This window comes from Pomacea canaliculata, linkage group LG3 (assembly GCF_003073045.1).
Source record: "Pomacea canaliculata isolate SZHN2017 linkage group LG3, ASM307304v1, whole genome shotgun sequence".
In the NCBI taxonomy this organism is placed as follows: Eukaryota; Metazoa; Mollusca; class Gastropoda; order Architaenioglossa; family Ampullariidae; genus Pomacea; species Pomacea canaliculata.
Window position 1 is genome coordinate 8743363 of NC_037592.1, and position 15941 is coordinate 8759303.

Consider the following 15941-nt stretch of genomic DNA (forward strand, 5'->3'; position numbering starts at 1 on the left):
ATTACACCGACACCACACGTAGACCGCAGTGTCTTGCCGCTATCGTGTTCAATGTCTATAAACAATCTAAATTACTTTTTATCGAACGTTAGAATCACCTTCTTTAAATTTCGTTTCAAGTTTCAAAGTTTTGTTTCAACTTCCTGATGGCGTCTGGAATGCGGAGAAACTTGAGATCATTACTCAGAAAATGCTTTTTTTCACTTTTGTAGTCTTATCTGTGTGCTGCCAGTGTCTTTCGAGCTACCAACAATTATTATGATTTGTTGTCGCGTATTATCTATTATAAAAAAATTTTAGTATTGTTTCAAATTTTTTTTTAAATTGATGAATATTACACATTATGTTCTAGTTTGAATGGTCTTGTCCAAAACATGTAAGCTTTTTAACAGCTTGTTACACGGGTGGTTTTGTTTTTAATACAATGTAAAAAAATTTCGGCTTATTAAATGCAGTCTTTACTTTCATCGAGTGGTTTTTTTCTCTGATAACATCTGATTAGATGTAAGTAAGTAAAGATATTGGTACCAGAAGGCGTAATGGTGAACTACAATTTTAGAACTTATTCCTCCCTTGCATCCACCTATGGGATGTGCGGTACCTGTACGCCTGACAAGTGAGCAGAAGCAGTTCTTTGATCTTAGGAGAGAGCTGTGAAACCCACAAGCACTTGGTTCGAAGTTAAGCAATCACAGCCCTAGACTTACTTTTACACGATTGAACCAACATTCATGATTTGGCGTAATAATTTCGAGATATATATATATAGTAGTGTAAATGATTCGACTCTTGACTTAAAAGAGATAAAATGATAAATTTGAAGAAAAACTCACGCTATATTGTTATGAACTATTTTTTGCTTAATATTAACTTGAGACGGTGTTTATTAAAATAATCTCTAAAATAATCTCTTCTTATTTTATTAAATATTAACTTAATATTAACTTGAGATGGTGCTCATTACCCTTCTCTACAATAATCCGATACCGTCACACAATACCCATATTGAAATTTATGGGCACGCACAAAAACAAACCCCCACATGATATATATCGTATAGATGCACTATCTCTCACACACACACACACACGTGAGATGCACTTCCCCTGCGCGTAGGAACAGGTCATAAAAAAAGGTTACCTACAATAATCTTTATTTCCAAATCTAGCCCTCCTGCTACAGAAAAATTGGGCACTCAAAACGGTACATAGTGAGAACATTCTGAATTTGAAATTATAAGTTCATGTTTGAAAAGCAAATGTCAATGTGGATCAGATGATTTGCTCTCCTGTTTGCGTGCACGTCTGGGTCATGTGTGCATGCGTGTGAGAGAGTAAATGTGTTTGTGCGTGCGCTACTGAGGATTGCGGGGAAGGGTGTTTACTTGTTGTTTTTTGTGGGTTGGTGAGTGTGCGCTCCAACCTACAATTTTTCATTTCTTTTAATTTTTTTTCTATATTTGTGGGAAAGACCTCGTGTGATTAAACATTTCGTGACATATATGCTATACATTTCGACTGTAATTATTCATCAAACGTTCAGTCTCATTACGCTTTCAGTTTGAGATGCAACAGTAGCTGTTTGTTTGTTATTTTCACTGAATGCAGACAACCATGGGGAACGTTGCTTCATATCATGAATGCCATGTCAAGGTAAATAACTCTGATGCTGACGAAAACTTCATTTCTTACAATTGCCCCCCTTGAATTTTTTTCAAGCGTTGCCAGAATAACTCAGTATTGTACATTTTCTGTCTATATTATTATAACCATTTTTGGAATTTCTTTTAATTTATAAAAGTAATTTTTTGCGCCCCATAAATTTTTAATTCGCTTTATGGATTGTTAACAAAAGTTGTCAGAATATAAGGAGATCGAGCACTGTACATTCTGAGCCGAAAGCAAAACAAAATACGTTACCCCATTGAGTAACGGTACGCAGTTTTCAAAAGAAATAAATATATTTAAGACTCTGTGCTTTGTAAAAAGAAGTCAACACTAGAGCACTATTACAAGGCATGTTTGGACATCGTTGTGCAAATCAGCGGTTAATTGTAGAAAGAGCGCGCGGATTGATGTGTTTATGTCTGTACTTGACGGCGAAGGACACGTGGCACGACGAGTGAATACTCCCCTCCCTCTTACCCCCCAACACAAGTTTCTTGCCTGAGCTCCTTATTACATCCCTTTGTCCGACCCCCTTGTTACTTCCCCTTGCCTGGGTTGTTAGTCACCGACTGGTTGAAGCGGGGCGACGGGGAACTGGTTTTCCTGGCGCCGCTCCTGACGTGTGAAGGGTTGGAGCAGTGGCATGCGTCGCCTCGAACCTTGCCATCTGCAATTGGGGCGCTGCACCGCTCGCATCTCTCCGTCGCGCGCGATTTCCGCGTGCTGTTGTTCTTCTTGAGGATGTTCTTGGCGTTGCCGCCGAAGCAGCCAATGTTGCGACGTTTGGCGTCTTCCACGTCAGAAGCGCTGGAGCAGGCCTGAGCCTGAGGATCACGATCTTCAGTTCTCTGGTTAGCCTTGAGGTCGGCGGTGAGAGCGTCTTTCGACCCCTTCGACGGGGAGGTGATGGATGGACTCGACATGGCATCCCCCTTGTCCGCGGTCTGGGTGGGCTTGGGAGTATTCTTGTCAGACTGCTGGTCACGTGCGGTTTTGTGCACTTTGCCCGAAACCTTCTTGGGTGGAGACTTCTCCGTCAGGCTGGTTGGACTGACGGTCCGATTTTGTACGCCGAAGTTATTGCTGGAGTCTTCTTTTTGCTTTGATTGAGTGGTAAATGAAAAGTCAGCACTCTTGCCTTCTACGGTTGGACTTTTCTCTGAAGAGTCTGTGGGGAATAGAATAGAATAAAATAAACAGATGTGTAACAGTATCTCTCGCAAACATTATCTTTGCAACGTCCAATCTCCCAGAAATACTGATTCAAACAATGTTATCTGTGGAAATAGCTAATGTTTCCAGCCAGAGAAGAATTTTTTTGTCTCGAACATTTTTCATCAAAAGGTGCAATTCAAATTCCGTATTCGGAGTGTAGTCTTCACATAAGGTATGACTTTAGTTTTGTTTGTTTGTTTTTTTTTTTGTATATTTTGTCACAGATCATATCGGCGTCAGCCAACACTGTCACTAAGCTAGGTCAACGTGCACGCTTTTGAACTCTTTTAACAAGGATTGAGCACATGTGCGTTTATATGTGAATTATACGCATGCGTGCGTACGGTTAAGTGACTTGTAAAGCTTACTAATCCCATGAAAACAAAGCCCTTGGGAAAAGGTTAGGGAGAGAGAGAAAAGAGAAAATTGTGTGTTATTTTACTAAAACTCGGCCTGTTGCGAGGTGGCGATGCTGAACGTTTGATGGTGGCGGCGTTTGCTGCAACAGAGTCAATAGTTTCATTATTTATTGAGCTTCGATCAACTACACATTCATTTATGTCTTGTCTCATTCATTATAGCCTCTCTTGTCCTTCCTTCATTACGTCTGCTGTTAGTAAAGCTTTTCTACTGACGCACGTTCTTAGCGGTGTCATTCAGTTGCCGTAAGTTGTACCTTCTTTACCCACCCATCTACCAGCCGTTGTCTATTGAATTCTTATCTTTTACTCACAGCCCTAACAAGCCCTGTGGAGCAGCAGCTGCGGACCCTAAGCAAGACAGGGACGTATACATCATTACCCAAGATACCTACATCTCCGTCCGTCTCCAATTACAGGACCGAGTAATGCCGATATAAAGCTAAACCTGAAGTTACCGCTACGTCTGCTTTATAAGTACCTCCCCGGGAGGAAAGTGAAGAAGTGAAACAAGGGGATGGGGTGGAGAAGAGGCCATGACCTTGTGTTTGACTGACCGAAATCGAGGCCGTGCTGGAACTTGGCCTTGTTGCGTTCCTCGCGCTGGCGGACCAGCTCCATCCTGTCCAGGGTACGCGCCTGCTCTCGCACCTCCGAGATGTCCTGCAGCATTTCAGTCGATCCATCCCGACCTCCATGTTGGGAGGGAGACCCAGTTTTTCCTCCATTCCGGAGACGGTTCCGCCGCCTTCTGTCAAACAGGAACGATGCGACAGAAGGAAGGATCGGAGAAGAGGCTAGGAATGTTTGTGTGTGTGGGTGGTCAGGGGGAAAAGTATTGCAGGCTTCGGTGAAAACCAAACATACCGGATGAAATGAAAGACGCGGATGAATTATCCACCCAAGTGCACGCAAGGTCAATTGATTGCTCTGTCTACAGGTCTCTAAGTGGCGCGTGTACCGATGGGTACAAAGACAAAGACAGTAAGGCAGGCATGCACACACACACACACAGGAAGAAACGCTTCTAATAGTAATAGTAGCCATTAGTTGCAAGACAGTTTATAGGGAAGGCATCTTCAGTTTATGCTGAACAAATAACAGACAGAACATAGCGAGCAGAAGGGTGTGAGTTGGGAGAGGGGGGATGCAAACATGCAATTAGTCGTTGCAACTCCCATGCAATAATAAGGGAAAAATTGTATGTACAGCCACGAACATCACTTTAAAACATTAACCATGTGGGATGATTTGTACATGAGCTTGTGACAACAGTTCGCCTCTGGCATGCAGTCGGACTTGCTAACAATATCTTTATTTTTACTTGGTTGAATTTGGGACCACATCAATGTATAAGTAAAGATACATATGTTAATACTGGCCTTCTGTGTTGTTGTTTACATGTTTCGTGTGTTCAATGCGTGAATTGAAACATAGCACAAAAAAAAGTTTGGTCAAGGTTGATTGATTTATGATTGATTGATGATGATGATGATGATGATGATGATGATGATGATTGATGGACTTCGACAATGAAGAAGATGATCACCTTCACCCAAAACCTATGTAGGGAAGATTTTCGCTGCAAGCTACTCATAATGGCCATTTCAACTCACCCAGCAAAAGCGGTTTGCCGCTGCTAATCAGAATCCCCGCGTCCCGCCCCAGCAGCGAATGTCCCAGGTAGTTCTCGATACCCGGGGTAGGCGCGATTTTGCTGTCGTTCGCCCCCACATCCAGCGGCGGGCTGCTGTCGTAACGGGAGAAGAGCGGCGGGCTGCTGTCGTAACGGGAGAAGGGCGGCGAGCTGATGTCGTAACGGGAGAAGGGCGGCGGGCTGCTGTCGTAACGGGAGAAGAGCGGCGGAGATGTGGAGGTCACGTTGTACTTCCGAGCCTGGCCGTCCGGGTCAGTACCAAAGCCATGGGGTAGGTCGCTGGAGTACCCCGGTTTGCCCGGGTCACTCACCAGGTTACGTCTGCAAGGTAAGCACGTTGTTGTTGCTGCTGCTGCATCACCGGTTCGGCTTTAATTCGATCTGCCGGCTATTTAATGAACTTCGAGACTTTGCTCTCTGTGCTTAGGTGTTGGTATTTCATTATTATTGATGAGCTGTGGTGTACAATTTCCCGATTGACAAATTAGGTTTTGTCAGTGACTTTTTAAAAACGTTTATTTATTAGTGTACTTCACAGGAGCCATACAGACCCTCTCGTGAAAGACGCAATGTTTGTTTGGATGCTGTGAGCTTCCTGCTTTGCTTAGAGAGACAAAAGTTTTCTATGACTAATTTGATTTCTTTCTTATAGACTCGTATGATGTCAACCAGGGTGAACTTTTAAGATTCATATCGGGACAAAAAAGAAAAGATAGAAAATCAAAATCTCAAAATTCGACAAATTATCACTCAAATGCCCAATAGTTGTTAACAAGGTGTTTTAAAATAGTCATTTCATGGAACAATTACAGGCTCAAATATTAATTTTAAAGGTTTTTCTTCGTGTGTATCAATAATAATAATAGAATATCGAAGAAGAAAAAAAGAAGAAAAGGGTAAATTTGACAGACTTGACAACATTTTTGGAAGCGTGGAATAATTTTAGTCCTCCCCAAAAGTCGCAGCTTGATATTTTCTTTCCAAATGTGGATCTACTGGTTTGCCCACAAAAACTCAATAAATATCATCCCGAGTAAACATTTTCCACCGACGGATAAGGTACCAGTCGTATTTATCTTTACGAACCTTTTTTCATCCGTTCCACTCTCAGTCTTTCCACGTGGAGGGGACTGCTGAGGAGGGGCGCAGTGGAAGCCCAGCAGGGACATGTCTATCGGCGTGTTTTTCTGCTTTTTAATTCTCTCGGATTCGCTGTCTGTGCAACAGTGACATGAAAGGACCGTGACAGCGACTTTCTGTACAACTTCTTGATCATAACTGCGGCTCATCATCAATACACCTTACGGTACGTCATTTGTTGTTATGGTCGTCGAGTGTTAGTTACTCTGTAAGAAAGCTATGCCCTGTTTTTTTTTCAGTTAGTATGTATTCCATATTGGTTGTATTTTGCATTGATAGCTTCTTTTGTTTTTAATTCGGAAAGAAAAAAAAATGAGCAAATCAAACGCACTGCACAATTTTGTGCTGACGTATTGCTCGGCCATTTGATAGGTTACGCTGTGTTGATTTTTAAAAAAAGAAGAAGAACGTATCAACAGCTACTACATATTCATTTACAGCAAAACTGGTTAAAAGTCTATTGTGGCACACCGTTATTATTATTACTACTACTATCAAGCCGAATCAGTCAGCTCCACTTACTGAACTCGCTGGACTACCGACTCAGACACAAAAATGCATAGATGATGTAAAGAAGACTGCAACTGAATGATGATAAGACTGAACTGCTACTTACTTGTCCAAAGAAATGTTTAAGTCATCCTTGTCTCCCTCGGTCTCTGTCCATAAAAAAAAACTCGATTATTCCTTTCTCCACTTTTGTCCGCTGTTAGGGTGTCCATCTCTTTCAGACATTGACTTTTCGTCATTATATTTCTTAATTCTGCAGAAGCGGTTACCTTGAACTTCGTCGGATTAGTACTATTTGTCATTATCTCACCACTGATGCGACTAAAACTCTAATCTTCTTTTGCTTTTTCTGAGCAATGAGCATTCTTCTGAATGGATACCTGCGCATTACAAATCGACATCATCATCATCATAATCTGTGTCTTTGTGCTCTCGTGGATGGACTATCGTAATTCCTTTTTGGCTGGCACTCCCAAGTATCTTCTTGACAGACTTCAAAGGAAGCAGAATAATGCCCCTCGCCTTATCTGCAGGCCATGTAGATGTGAGTACATATCACCCATCATTCGCTCTCTTCACTGATTGCCAGTCTTCCACTTTGACTTTACTGTTTCTGAAACTGGTCCTTGGCACGTCTCCGAACTATAATTAATTAACGGATGGGTTTGGAAAGCTAAAACTTACAGGTTCGATTTATATCGCCTATATTTACAAAAAACGCAAACCATTCAGGTTGGATTTAAGGTAGGAAGGGACAATCGGTGTTCACTCTAGATGTCAGACCTGACACTCAGGTCTGTACGTCATAATAGCAGTGACGTCATCAGGTGACGACATTACAACGTATGCACTCTGTGTGCACTCCACCCCACGAGAAGACATGCTGTCTCATACAAACTACACCACACACAAGACTTTTAACCAGTTTGCAAGCTTTGACTACAAACTCGCGCTGAAGTAGTGAGGTGGGGGAGAAGAGAAGAGGGCGTAGAATCGACACTAGACATTTTTTTATGGTAGCAGACGATCAGACCACGGCTTTAACTCGACCGCGAGCGACGGACTTTTACGGGAAGAAGGGCAAAAGGTGGGAGCTGTGCTTTGAAGTTTCTCGTCTCATCAGTAGTTTTCCTCTGGCGCAGCACGCTCCAGACGCCCAATAAGCGATGGGCAGCTATACATTTTCATTTGCTGTTTTCAAAACAGTTCTAGGCTAGACACAGCGGGATAGTCATGTTTGGCGGAGCTACAGAAGAAGGGTTAGTGTTTCGTGCAAGAACACAAGGCATGGCTAGGACCAGGGGGATGTTAATCTGTAAGCAGCAAAGGACGAGTTCGCTTCCATGCTTGGGTCATGCGCAGTCAGCGCCTAAATGTCGAGGCTGCTTAAAGTCTAGTGGGGGCGATAATTTGAATTCTTTGTTTTTTGATTAATTATCTGAATAATTCTTAGTGCAAGGTATTATTTCTCCCAAATAGATCTGGGCGAATGCCTCTTATGTTCTCATGATACAAATGCTCTTGAGAACGAAAGGGCTGTTTTCACCTGGATTTGGGGAAATAGTGTATTATCTGACTTTGAACCTATCGCATATCTAAGAAAAAATGCAGCCCACTAGACCTGTACCACAACCACCGCAGTAACCACAACGATAGCAACAACGTGTGTCGAGTATAACGGTACATCGCTTCAGATCAAGCGCGTGCAAACTGCGCACAATGCAGCTTAATTAATCTGCAGGATAATATTTACATTAACACAAGAAACTGAATAATAAACGAACACCAATGAAATATATTGAGCTAGGACCAGTCATTCAGAGACTGCAACAAAATCAAGTGTTAAAATCAGCAGGTAGACTAAATAAATAAATAGTCAAAACTAACAAACTAAACCCCTGTAAACAAGCAAAGTGACAAAGGCAGCTCACTTGACTCGCTGACCACTTCCGTGCATGTCCCTGCAGACCTTTTGGGTACTGGCGGTGGGGACACGGCTCGTGTGCGGGAGGTATGGGGCTGGAGATTCTCGCACACAATAAGCAGCACGTGTTGTTGAGATCAAAGGGAACAACAGCAATTGATTTAAGTATCGAATGCAGACTAGAGAATCATACTAAAGAAGGGGATGATGAGGTGGATGACAAGGACGAAGATAAAGAGGATATGACTGCGATGATTGAGTGAATTAATCAGTTTGTATATCTTTAATTTTTACATTTGTTTACATCTTTTTTTACATCTATTTGTGTAATTATTTCGTTTTTATTTGTATATGCGTAAGGATAAACAGGCACGCGTACGAACAGATATACACCATATTACTCTCAAGCTCTCTCTCTCTCTTTCGTACGCACGAAGGCACGTACACACAAATAAATTCATTCACGCACGCACGCACAGACATACACGCACACCATGTAGGGCCTTACAGCAGGCATTGAAGCATCGGGTGGGGCTTGATCACCAGTACCAGGAGAAACCGATCTGGAACACAAACGAAATCGATGGTCAAAGGTCAAATGGACCAAACGACATGAGCCTGAATTACCCACACAGACAATCCTGGATTGCTGATTTTATGGGAAAGGGGTGTGGGGTGCTCGACAAAAAGCGTGAGGTCTTGGAGATGCACAGAATTCAATATTTACTTCCCACCCATACCCCAAGCAGGATCTTTACTCAATAATCATTTCCTATCACATTACCTTCATTAACAAGAATTAACATTGCCTTTTCCTTATCCTATCACCCACACAAAGAATTTTCATTATCATTTTTTATCCTCTAACCCTCATACAAATTGTGATTGTCATCGTTGTCGTTGTCTTTGTCATTGTCAGTGACTTTGCGATTGTCACCTTTCTTTCCACCCTTCTCACCTGATCGGAGAAGCCGGTGGGGATTTGATGGGCGAAGTGTTGATCTGGTCGGGCAGCCCGGAGCCACGGAAGGGCTTGATCTGCAGGACGGGCTGCGGAGATTTAGAGGGACTCATGGTGGGAGACGACAGGAAAGTGATGTTGCTGTACTGGGGCAAGTTGATCTGCCCCATCAAAGTCGGCGATGGTAGCATCCTTCCCGCCGGAAAACCCAGCCGCCTGGCCTCTACAAAAAAAACAGAAGAAACTCAGAATGGTGAACACTAACGAAGAGCAGTAAAAATAATCCTGACAAGAGCAGGGTTGACTCGGAAAAATAAGGTAAGCCTACGGGTCAAAGAAATGAAGAAGTAAATCGAACGAGCCTACGGCTTCAAGGCTGAAGAAGGCCAGTCTACAGGTTAAGATCGTTGAACAAATGAGGAAAGATTATAGGTTTAATTTTGATGGGAAAAGAATGTTAGGATGAAAGCTGGTGAAAACATAATGCGAGCCTACAGGTTAAAGATTGTAAGGCTGCTCACCTGCCGCGTCTTCCCATCGCCGTATCTCTAGCAACCTCGCTTTCATCTTCCTCAGTAGCTCAACTGTGCCGATGTAGTCATCACCTACGTGGTCCCGAGGCGCCCAGTCGAGTACCTGTGTCACCAGAAACACCTGTAGCTCTTCAGAAGTTTTGTTAACATCTATTCTCTGATGTTCGGGCTAACTCCACAGGCGTAGATGTACCAAAATTTGAAGCGTAACCAACGAATCACCTGACAGTTGCCCACAAACATAGTTCTACCTAGATCAGATCATGCTACTTGACTTCAACCGGTCTGTAGGACAATCAATCAACCATCAATCAATCAATCATAAGTGATAATAAAGGAAATGTCCCAGATCTTCTTTTGCTCGCTTTTTTCCATACTTTTCCGCATAATCCCTGCTTACCCATCTCCATAATTTCCAATAGGTGGAACTGATTTCCCACGAAACATCACAAAGAGAAAAAACTTACAGCCGGCTCCTTGTTCCATTCTACGTGAATTTTTATCCAGCCATGCGTGTCGAACAGGAAGCGAGTACTGTGCTTCTCTGATAAGCGAATCTGGAACCAAGAACAAAAGAAATTTTGAAGGACTTTGTAACGTAAAACTCGCGAGAATTACGGAGATTATACAACATGAAATACCGTATTCAATGGACATCACATTATCCAAGTTTCTTAGTTTATAGATTATGTGTTTGTCGTATCTCACAGAAGCAAATAATGGCGAATGATTTCGATCTATCACTACGTCTGAGACAAACTTGATGAATATGAATAATTGACATACATGAGCTTGGTTTAGAAAGCATTACAACTCAGAGTAGACAACTGTCCACGACAACAAGAAAGGAAAAAAGAATGAAAGAAAAAATTACGGATGTGTGCGACCCTCGACGCACAGGGTGAACTTTGATTTGCGTGCTAACGGATACGCATAATTCTGCTTACTTCTTTAGTATTCTTGTCCATAATAATCCAGTTCCACTCCTGGAGTCTGCCGGAGTCGAAGAACACGGTTGCGGTCCAGTTGCCGGAGCGGCGAGGAAACTCGTTGGCGATGACAGCATGCTTGGGATCCCAGCAGCCCAGCGACGGGCATGAGCCGATGACCGCAACGACGTCGTTTCGCTTCGTCTTCCGCTCGGTGGTGAGAACGGCGCTACCCATGTTCTGTCGGAACACCTGCCACACACCATCAGGTAACCGTCAGTCCCTCCCATAACTCGCAACACCTGCAACGTGTCATCCTTGAATAGCATTCCGTTCCGTGACTCGCATTTCAATCTACCATTAAATAAATAAATAAATAAGAGCTTTTGTACAACTTGCCATGAGTAGCAAGTTTTGTCTGTCGGTCGAACCCTTCTATTTTTCCACTGAATAAACGAAATACACAATTGTGTAAGCTATGTTTGGTTTAATACGCGGAAATGGTCAAATGGTTAAGGCTTACAAGAAAGTTGGTTAGCATGGAAAAGCTCAAGTTCGGTGTGTGAATTATTCAGGTTTCCCTACTGTAAACAATAACACACAAACACTTCTGACATACGTAAATACAGTAGATGCTAACTCGCCTGTTTTGGACCGTCCACCTCCACCTATCTGTCTGTTGGCCTGCATGCTTGTAGTTAAGACTGAGACATGATTAGACGCTATTCATGATAAGCGGAGGCGTCAATCATTAATCTAAGCGACTCTGTTCCACCCTAACCCCCTTTATTTACAAAATAAATAGAACAAAAAACGACCACAGTCGCGATGATGAAATCTTGGGACCACGCTGCGCGCTGTCGTGTGACGTCAGTCAACAAGCCCACGTCTTGCAAGACTCTCAGTTGCATCCGTTGTCCACTGCCTGTCTCCTCCCACACAATGCTCCTCCTCCCACACAATCCCTCCTCCTCCCACTCTCACCCCCTACTTCCGCCGAAGCCTTCTCTCTCAAAGTCGTTCGGCTAATTAGACCTCCCCATCCACCTCCTTTAGCAGCTACATTCTCCTCCTACTCCTCCTCCGCGTCTGGCTGCGGATACCGGCGGATTTTGTGGGCCTACGGGATTTTTCTCCTTTTTCTTTGCTACTGTTTCCACTCGAGATGGCTGTACAGACGCGACGTCAAGTTGGTGACTGTGAGAGGCCGTGTTGCGCCCTCGCAAGTACTGGTCTCTGGACAAGCGTGAGGATGTTTTGTTTGCCAAGCGACCTGTCTTCGAGGACGGTACCTGATGATGTCATACTCCATCCTCTAACGACTTTTTGAGTTGACAGTTTTTTTTTTCATGCCCTGATTTCCAACACAGAATGTATAGGAATGCTCTCTCCCTCTCTCTCTCTCACACACACACACAACAGAATATGTTTGCATATATATATATGTGTGTGCAAAACTCGAATCAAAACTCGATGGCCTTTTCCACAGTCACCGAAATCTTATTTTCATTCCATAGTTGCTGACACAGCTTCAGTCCAAAGTTGTAAATTGCTTATGAAGTGGATTCAGTAAAGGTCTATTAATCAGGCTTGCATCGTAAATGACAAACCGAATACATCAAAACAGGACAGGATAAAACAAGAAAAAAAGATAATTCATACTGTTAATTAAACGATCTTAGCTACAACTGGGTACTGATTACTTTAAAGCCGGGTGGAGAACACTTATTTATCTGCAGGGGCCATTTAGAAAATTTATAACATCATTCAGTGGCCATACAAAATTATCTACTTAAAATTATCCTACTATATTTGGTGAAGCTTTAGTTTCACCACAATATGTTAGCACTTTGCAACTTGTACAGTCCCACCTGCCTGACACTTCAATCCTCTGAATCACCACAATCCGTAATTTTTTCGTAATAAGTTGCGCCAAAAATATAATCTGCTCATACACAGCACTGTCGATGGTAATTTTTTATTATTTTTATTATTGTTGTTATTGTTGCTGTTGTTAACGAGCCAACATCGTCGAAGAGCATTACACATATCAATAACCGGCATTAAACTGGAAGTGGTCTGCTCACGCCTTAGGGTGGCGGTTACATGCATGTATAATTCTCCACCCTACTTTATAGGCCAGAAGAAAGAAACAATAGAGAGACAGAAAGTAAGAAACACGAAAGAAAAATCTCATTATTTGATTACAAATTGTAATCTTTTGCTGCCTTTTCGTAATCAAATTCAAATCCAACGAATCGAGAAAGAACGCTGCAAAAGAGGGAGATAGTTTTGAATTCTTACTTCCACATCCGGTTCGCTGTAGATGGTGTGCAGCACGCCGCTGTAGCAGAAGATCTGCCGGAACCGCTTGTCGCCATTCTCGAAACTCTTGAGATGGCCATCCACAGTGAGGGTGCACCAGGCCCACTTGAAGGAAGAGTCGGTGGGCAACCGCACAGTGGCCTGCCATACCTTCCATTCGTCCGCCGCCTGTCCACACTCCACGGCACGGGCGGGATTCCACTCTCCTAGCTCGGGGATCGAGCCCAAGAGCCATACCTGGCACCAATAGTTTAATAATTAACTGCTTGCAGCAGGATCTGGTGGTTCTCGTAATTGAATTGCTCAGTTTTGTTGGTTTTTTTCTCTATTTTACAGTTTCTTTATTTGTTTGGGGAGTTTTTTTTTTTATATCTCCAACAATGCACCGCATGTCTTTTAGATAAACGTATGCTATCTACAATTCTTCGTAGAATCATAGAATCACTTTTCTCTCTTTTCTTTATGGCTTGGGTTATAATTACGAAGCAGAAGTACGGATTACACTGGGAATTAGCTGTGAAACGAAACTCCTGAAGGGTTCTGTTACATAAGCAGACGTAAGAGGACTGGAGATAATCTAGAAGAGCACGGTCCAAAGCCGCACCTACGAGGGCTTGTTAATGTTGTAAGTATTGAACCTATAGGTAAAGTGAACCCATGAACATGGATATACTATGGAGTTATAACTACGCCCCAAAGCAAACGTAATTTGTTTTCATCGCACAGGAAGATGATCAAAGACTTGAGTCAATAGGGTAAGAACAAAACTTGCAAGGTCGACCATACAACACAGGAAGAAGGCATGAAAGAGAATCCTGGTGATTCACTTTCTCAGTCTCCACATCCCTCACTATGTGGGTCATCTTACAGGTTGGGGTGTTTGGTAGTGCAATGGGTAGTAGTGCAATTGGAAAATGTGTGAAAGGATGAAAGCAAAAAAAATATAACGATCAAAATATTTTCTTACAGATCAAATTGAAAGACGGTATCTTAGGGACTTTTTTTTCTGATGGGACATTATTTTAACCGCTAGACGCTCCGCGCGTTGTAGTGACGTCATGACCAATCAAATCGCGACTTTTGAAAATCCGCGGGAGAAATTTTGCCAGACAGAGTTATCTCGCATGTTACTATCGGTTCATACCACGGATGTAATACAAGTTCGTGGTTCATTCAGATCTCTGGAACTAGCCAAACATTGAGGTAGAATTCGGAGCACAAACAAGGTTAGTAATGTTGTCCAACTTACGGCAAATGCAAGGCTAGCACTGATAATGAGGTGAAAGAACCGAAGAAAAGTCAAACGGTCTGCAGACGCCATGCAACTGTTAGCAATCCTGAGAAATCACGAGACTATTCAGTAGAATCAAAGCAAAAGTCTAAGATCTAAGGGAAGGATAGTTAGGATATACATCAAAATTAATACTGACTACAGATTTTGAATTTGCATGGACGAACAGTTTACTCGGAAAAGTATATGATTATTTACTCTACCTCCCAATATCTCATATATATATAGAAAGAAAAAGAGCCATATACTGAGTAGGTTTTTGAACCCTGCTGTAGTCAATATGCTTGAAGTAATAAAAGAACGTTTCATATCTCTCACGCTCTCTCATTTTGATATCTGGAACACGATGCTACTCCCATCTTGTACCATTGCAACCTCGATCGCTACATTGCTTCATATGTTGTGCAACTGGGTGAACTCCGGAATGATGACTAAGTTTTTAAAAGTTACATTAAAAACAGGTCACTGTACTTGTGAAACAGTAATGACATCACAGACTTTTTTCGGCTCCAGTTCTCAGGTTACAAGGCTATAATTTCTGTTGTTTGGAATGTTATCGCTTTATCCACTGCTTTCGTATCAATTTGTTGCTTAAAAACTGCGTTAATACTGACACACTCTTTTGCAACTTTTTATCGTAAAGAGTTCTTGTTTCCGCTCAGCACTTAACATGTTTGCAGCCATATTTAGCCGTCCAGGCAAATATAAAATGTGTCCTAAGCATTCAGACTTCAGCTCACCTGTTTCTGTCAAATCTCCTGTTATCAAATTTTAAAAATATACACAAAATGCAAGAATTTCCTATTATAAATAATTTAAGAAATACGAAAAGAAATACTAAGTAGAGCCTACCCTTTCCAAAGGACTTGCTTTCGGAGCATGAACTCGGAAGAGGATGGACACTTCGTACTGTTTTTGTGGAGATATCATGGCGGCACTAAGACCACTTTTGCAAGAATCCTCATTATTTTTCCCCTGCCCGTCCGTTTTGCTGCAATTGAGAGGTTGCCACTGCCTTTACAATACTCTGCTCTCTTTTTTCCTCTAAACCTGAACAGCCAGAGTTCTTCTGCCCGCAGTCTTGAAACTCTCTTCCTCTGCGCATGTCAGCGTGACAATGTTTCTACTTAAGAAAGTTACTATTAAAGCTACGTCATTTTAATGATGACGCTTATCTCTGTTATTTTTATTATTCTGGCAGCGCGCTGTCGTCAGCAGGCAAATGGCCTTACAGGTCAAAGGTCTTACATGTCAAAGTACATGTACTAACCCCCTCACTCCCTGCGCTGTTGTCAACAGAGAATCGTCTTACAGGCCTTAAGTACTATTAACCCCTCCCTCCCTCTTTCTCTGTGTTGGCGAGCTTTTAT

At 42.5% G+C, this 15941-nt stretch overlaps 1 protein-coding gene across 3 annotated transcripts; it reads right to left on the bottom strand.

Annotated features, from left to right (window-relative positions):
• Positions 1-1941: 1941 nt before the first annotated feature.
• On the bottom strand, positions 1942-15690 carry LOC112559898. Of its 3 annotated transcripts, none has more exons than XM_025231379.1 (13): positions 15424-15690; positions 13260-13517; positions 10974-11207; positions 10494-10583; positions 10015-10129; positions 9491-9716; positions 9041-9095; positions 8540-8633; positions 6045-6174; positions 4918-5279; positions 3859-4049; positions 3325-3381; positions 1942-2835 (listed from the first exon to the last, which is right to left on the bottom strand). In XM_025231379.1, exons 1-13 carry the CDS (start codon positions 15499-15501, stop codon positions 2809-2811), a joined length of 1917 nt encoding a protein of 638 aa, XP_025087164.1. In that variant the 5' UTR covers positions 15502-15690; the 3' UTR covers positions 1942-2808. The 3 variants fall into 3 exon arrangements, with proteins under 3 accessions (XP_025087164.1, XP_025087163.1, XP_025087165.1); XM_025231378.1 differs by having other exon boundaries at positions 3859-4052; positions 15424-15689; XM_025231380.1 differs by having other exon boundaries at positions 3859-4052; positions 8540-8627; positions 15424-15688.
• Positions 15691-15941: the final 251 nt, after the last annotated feature.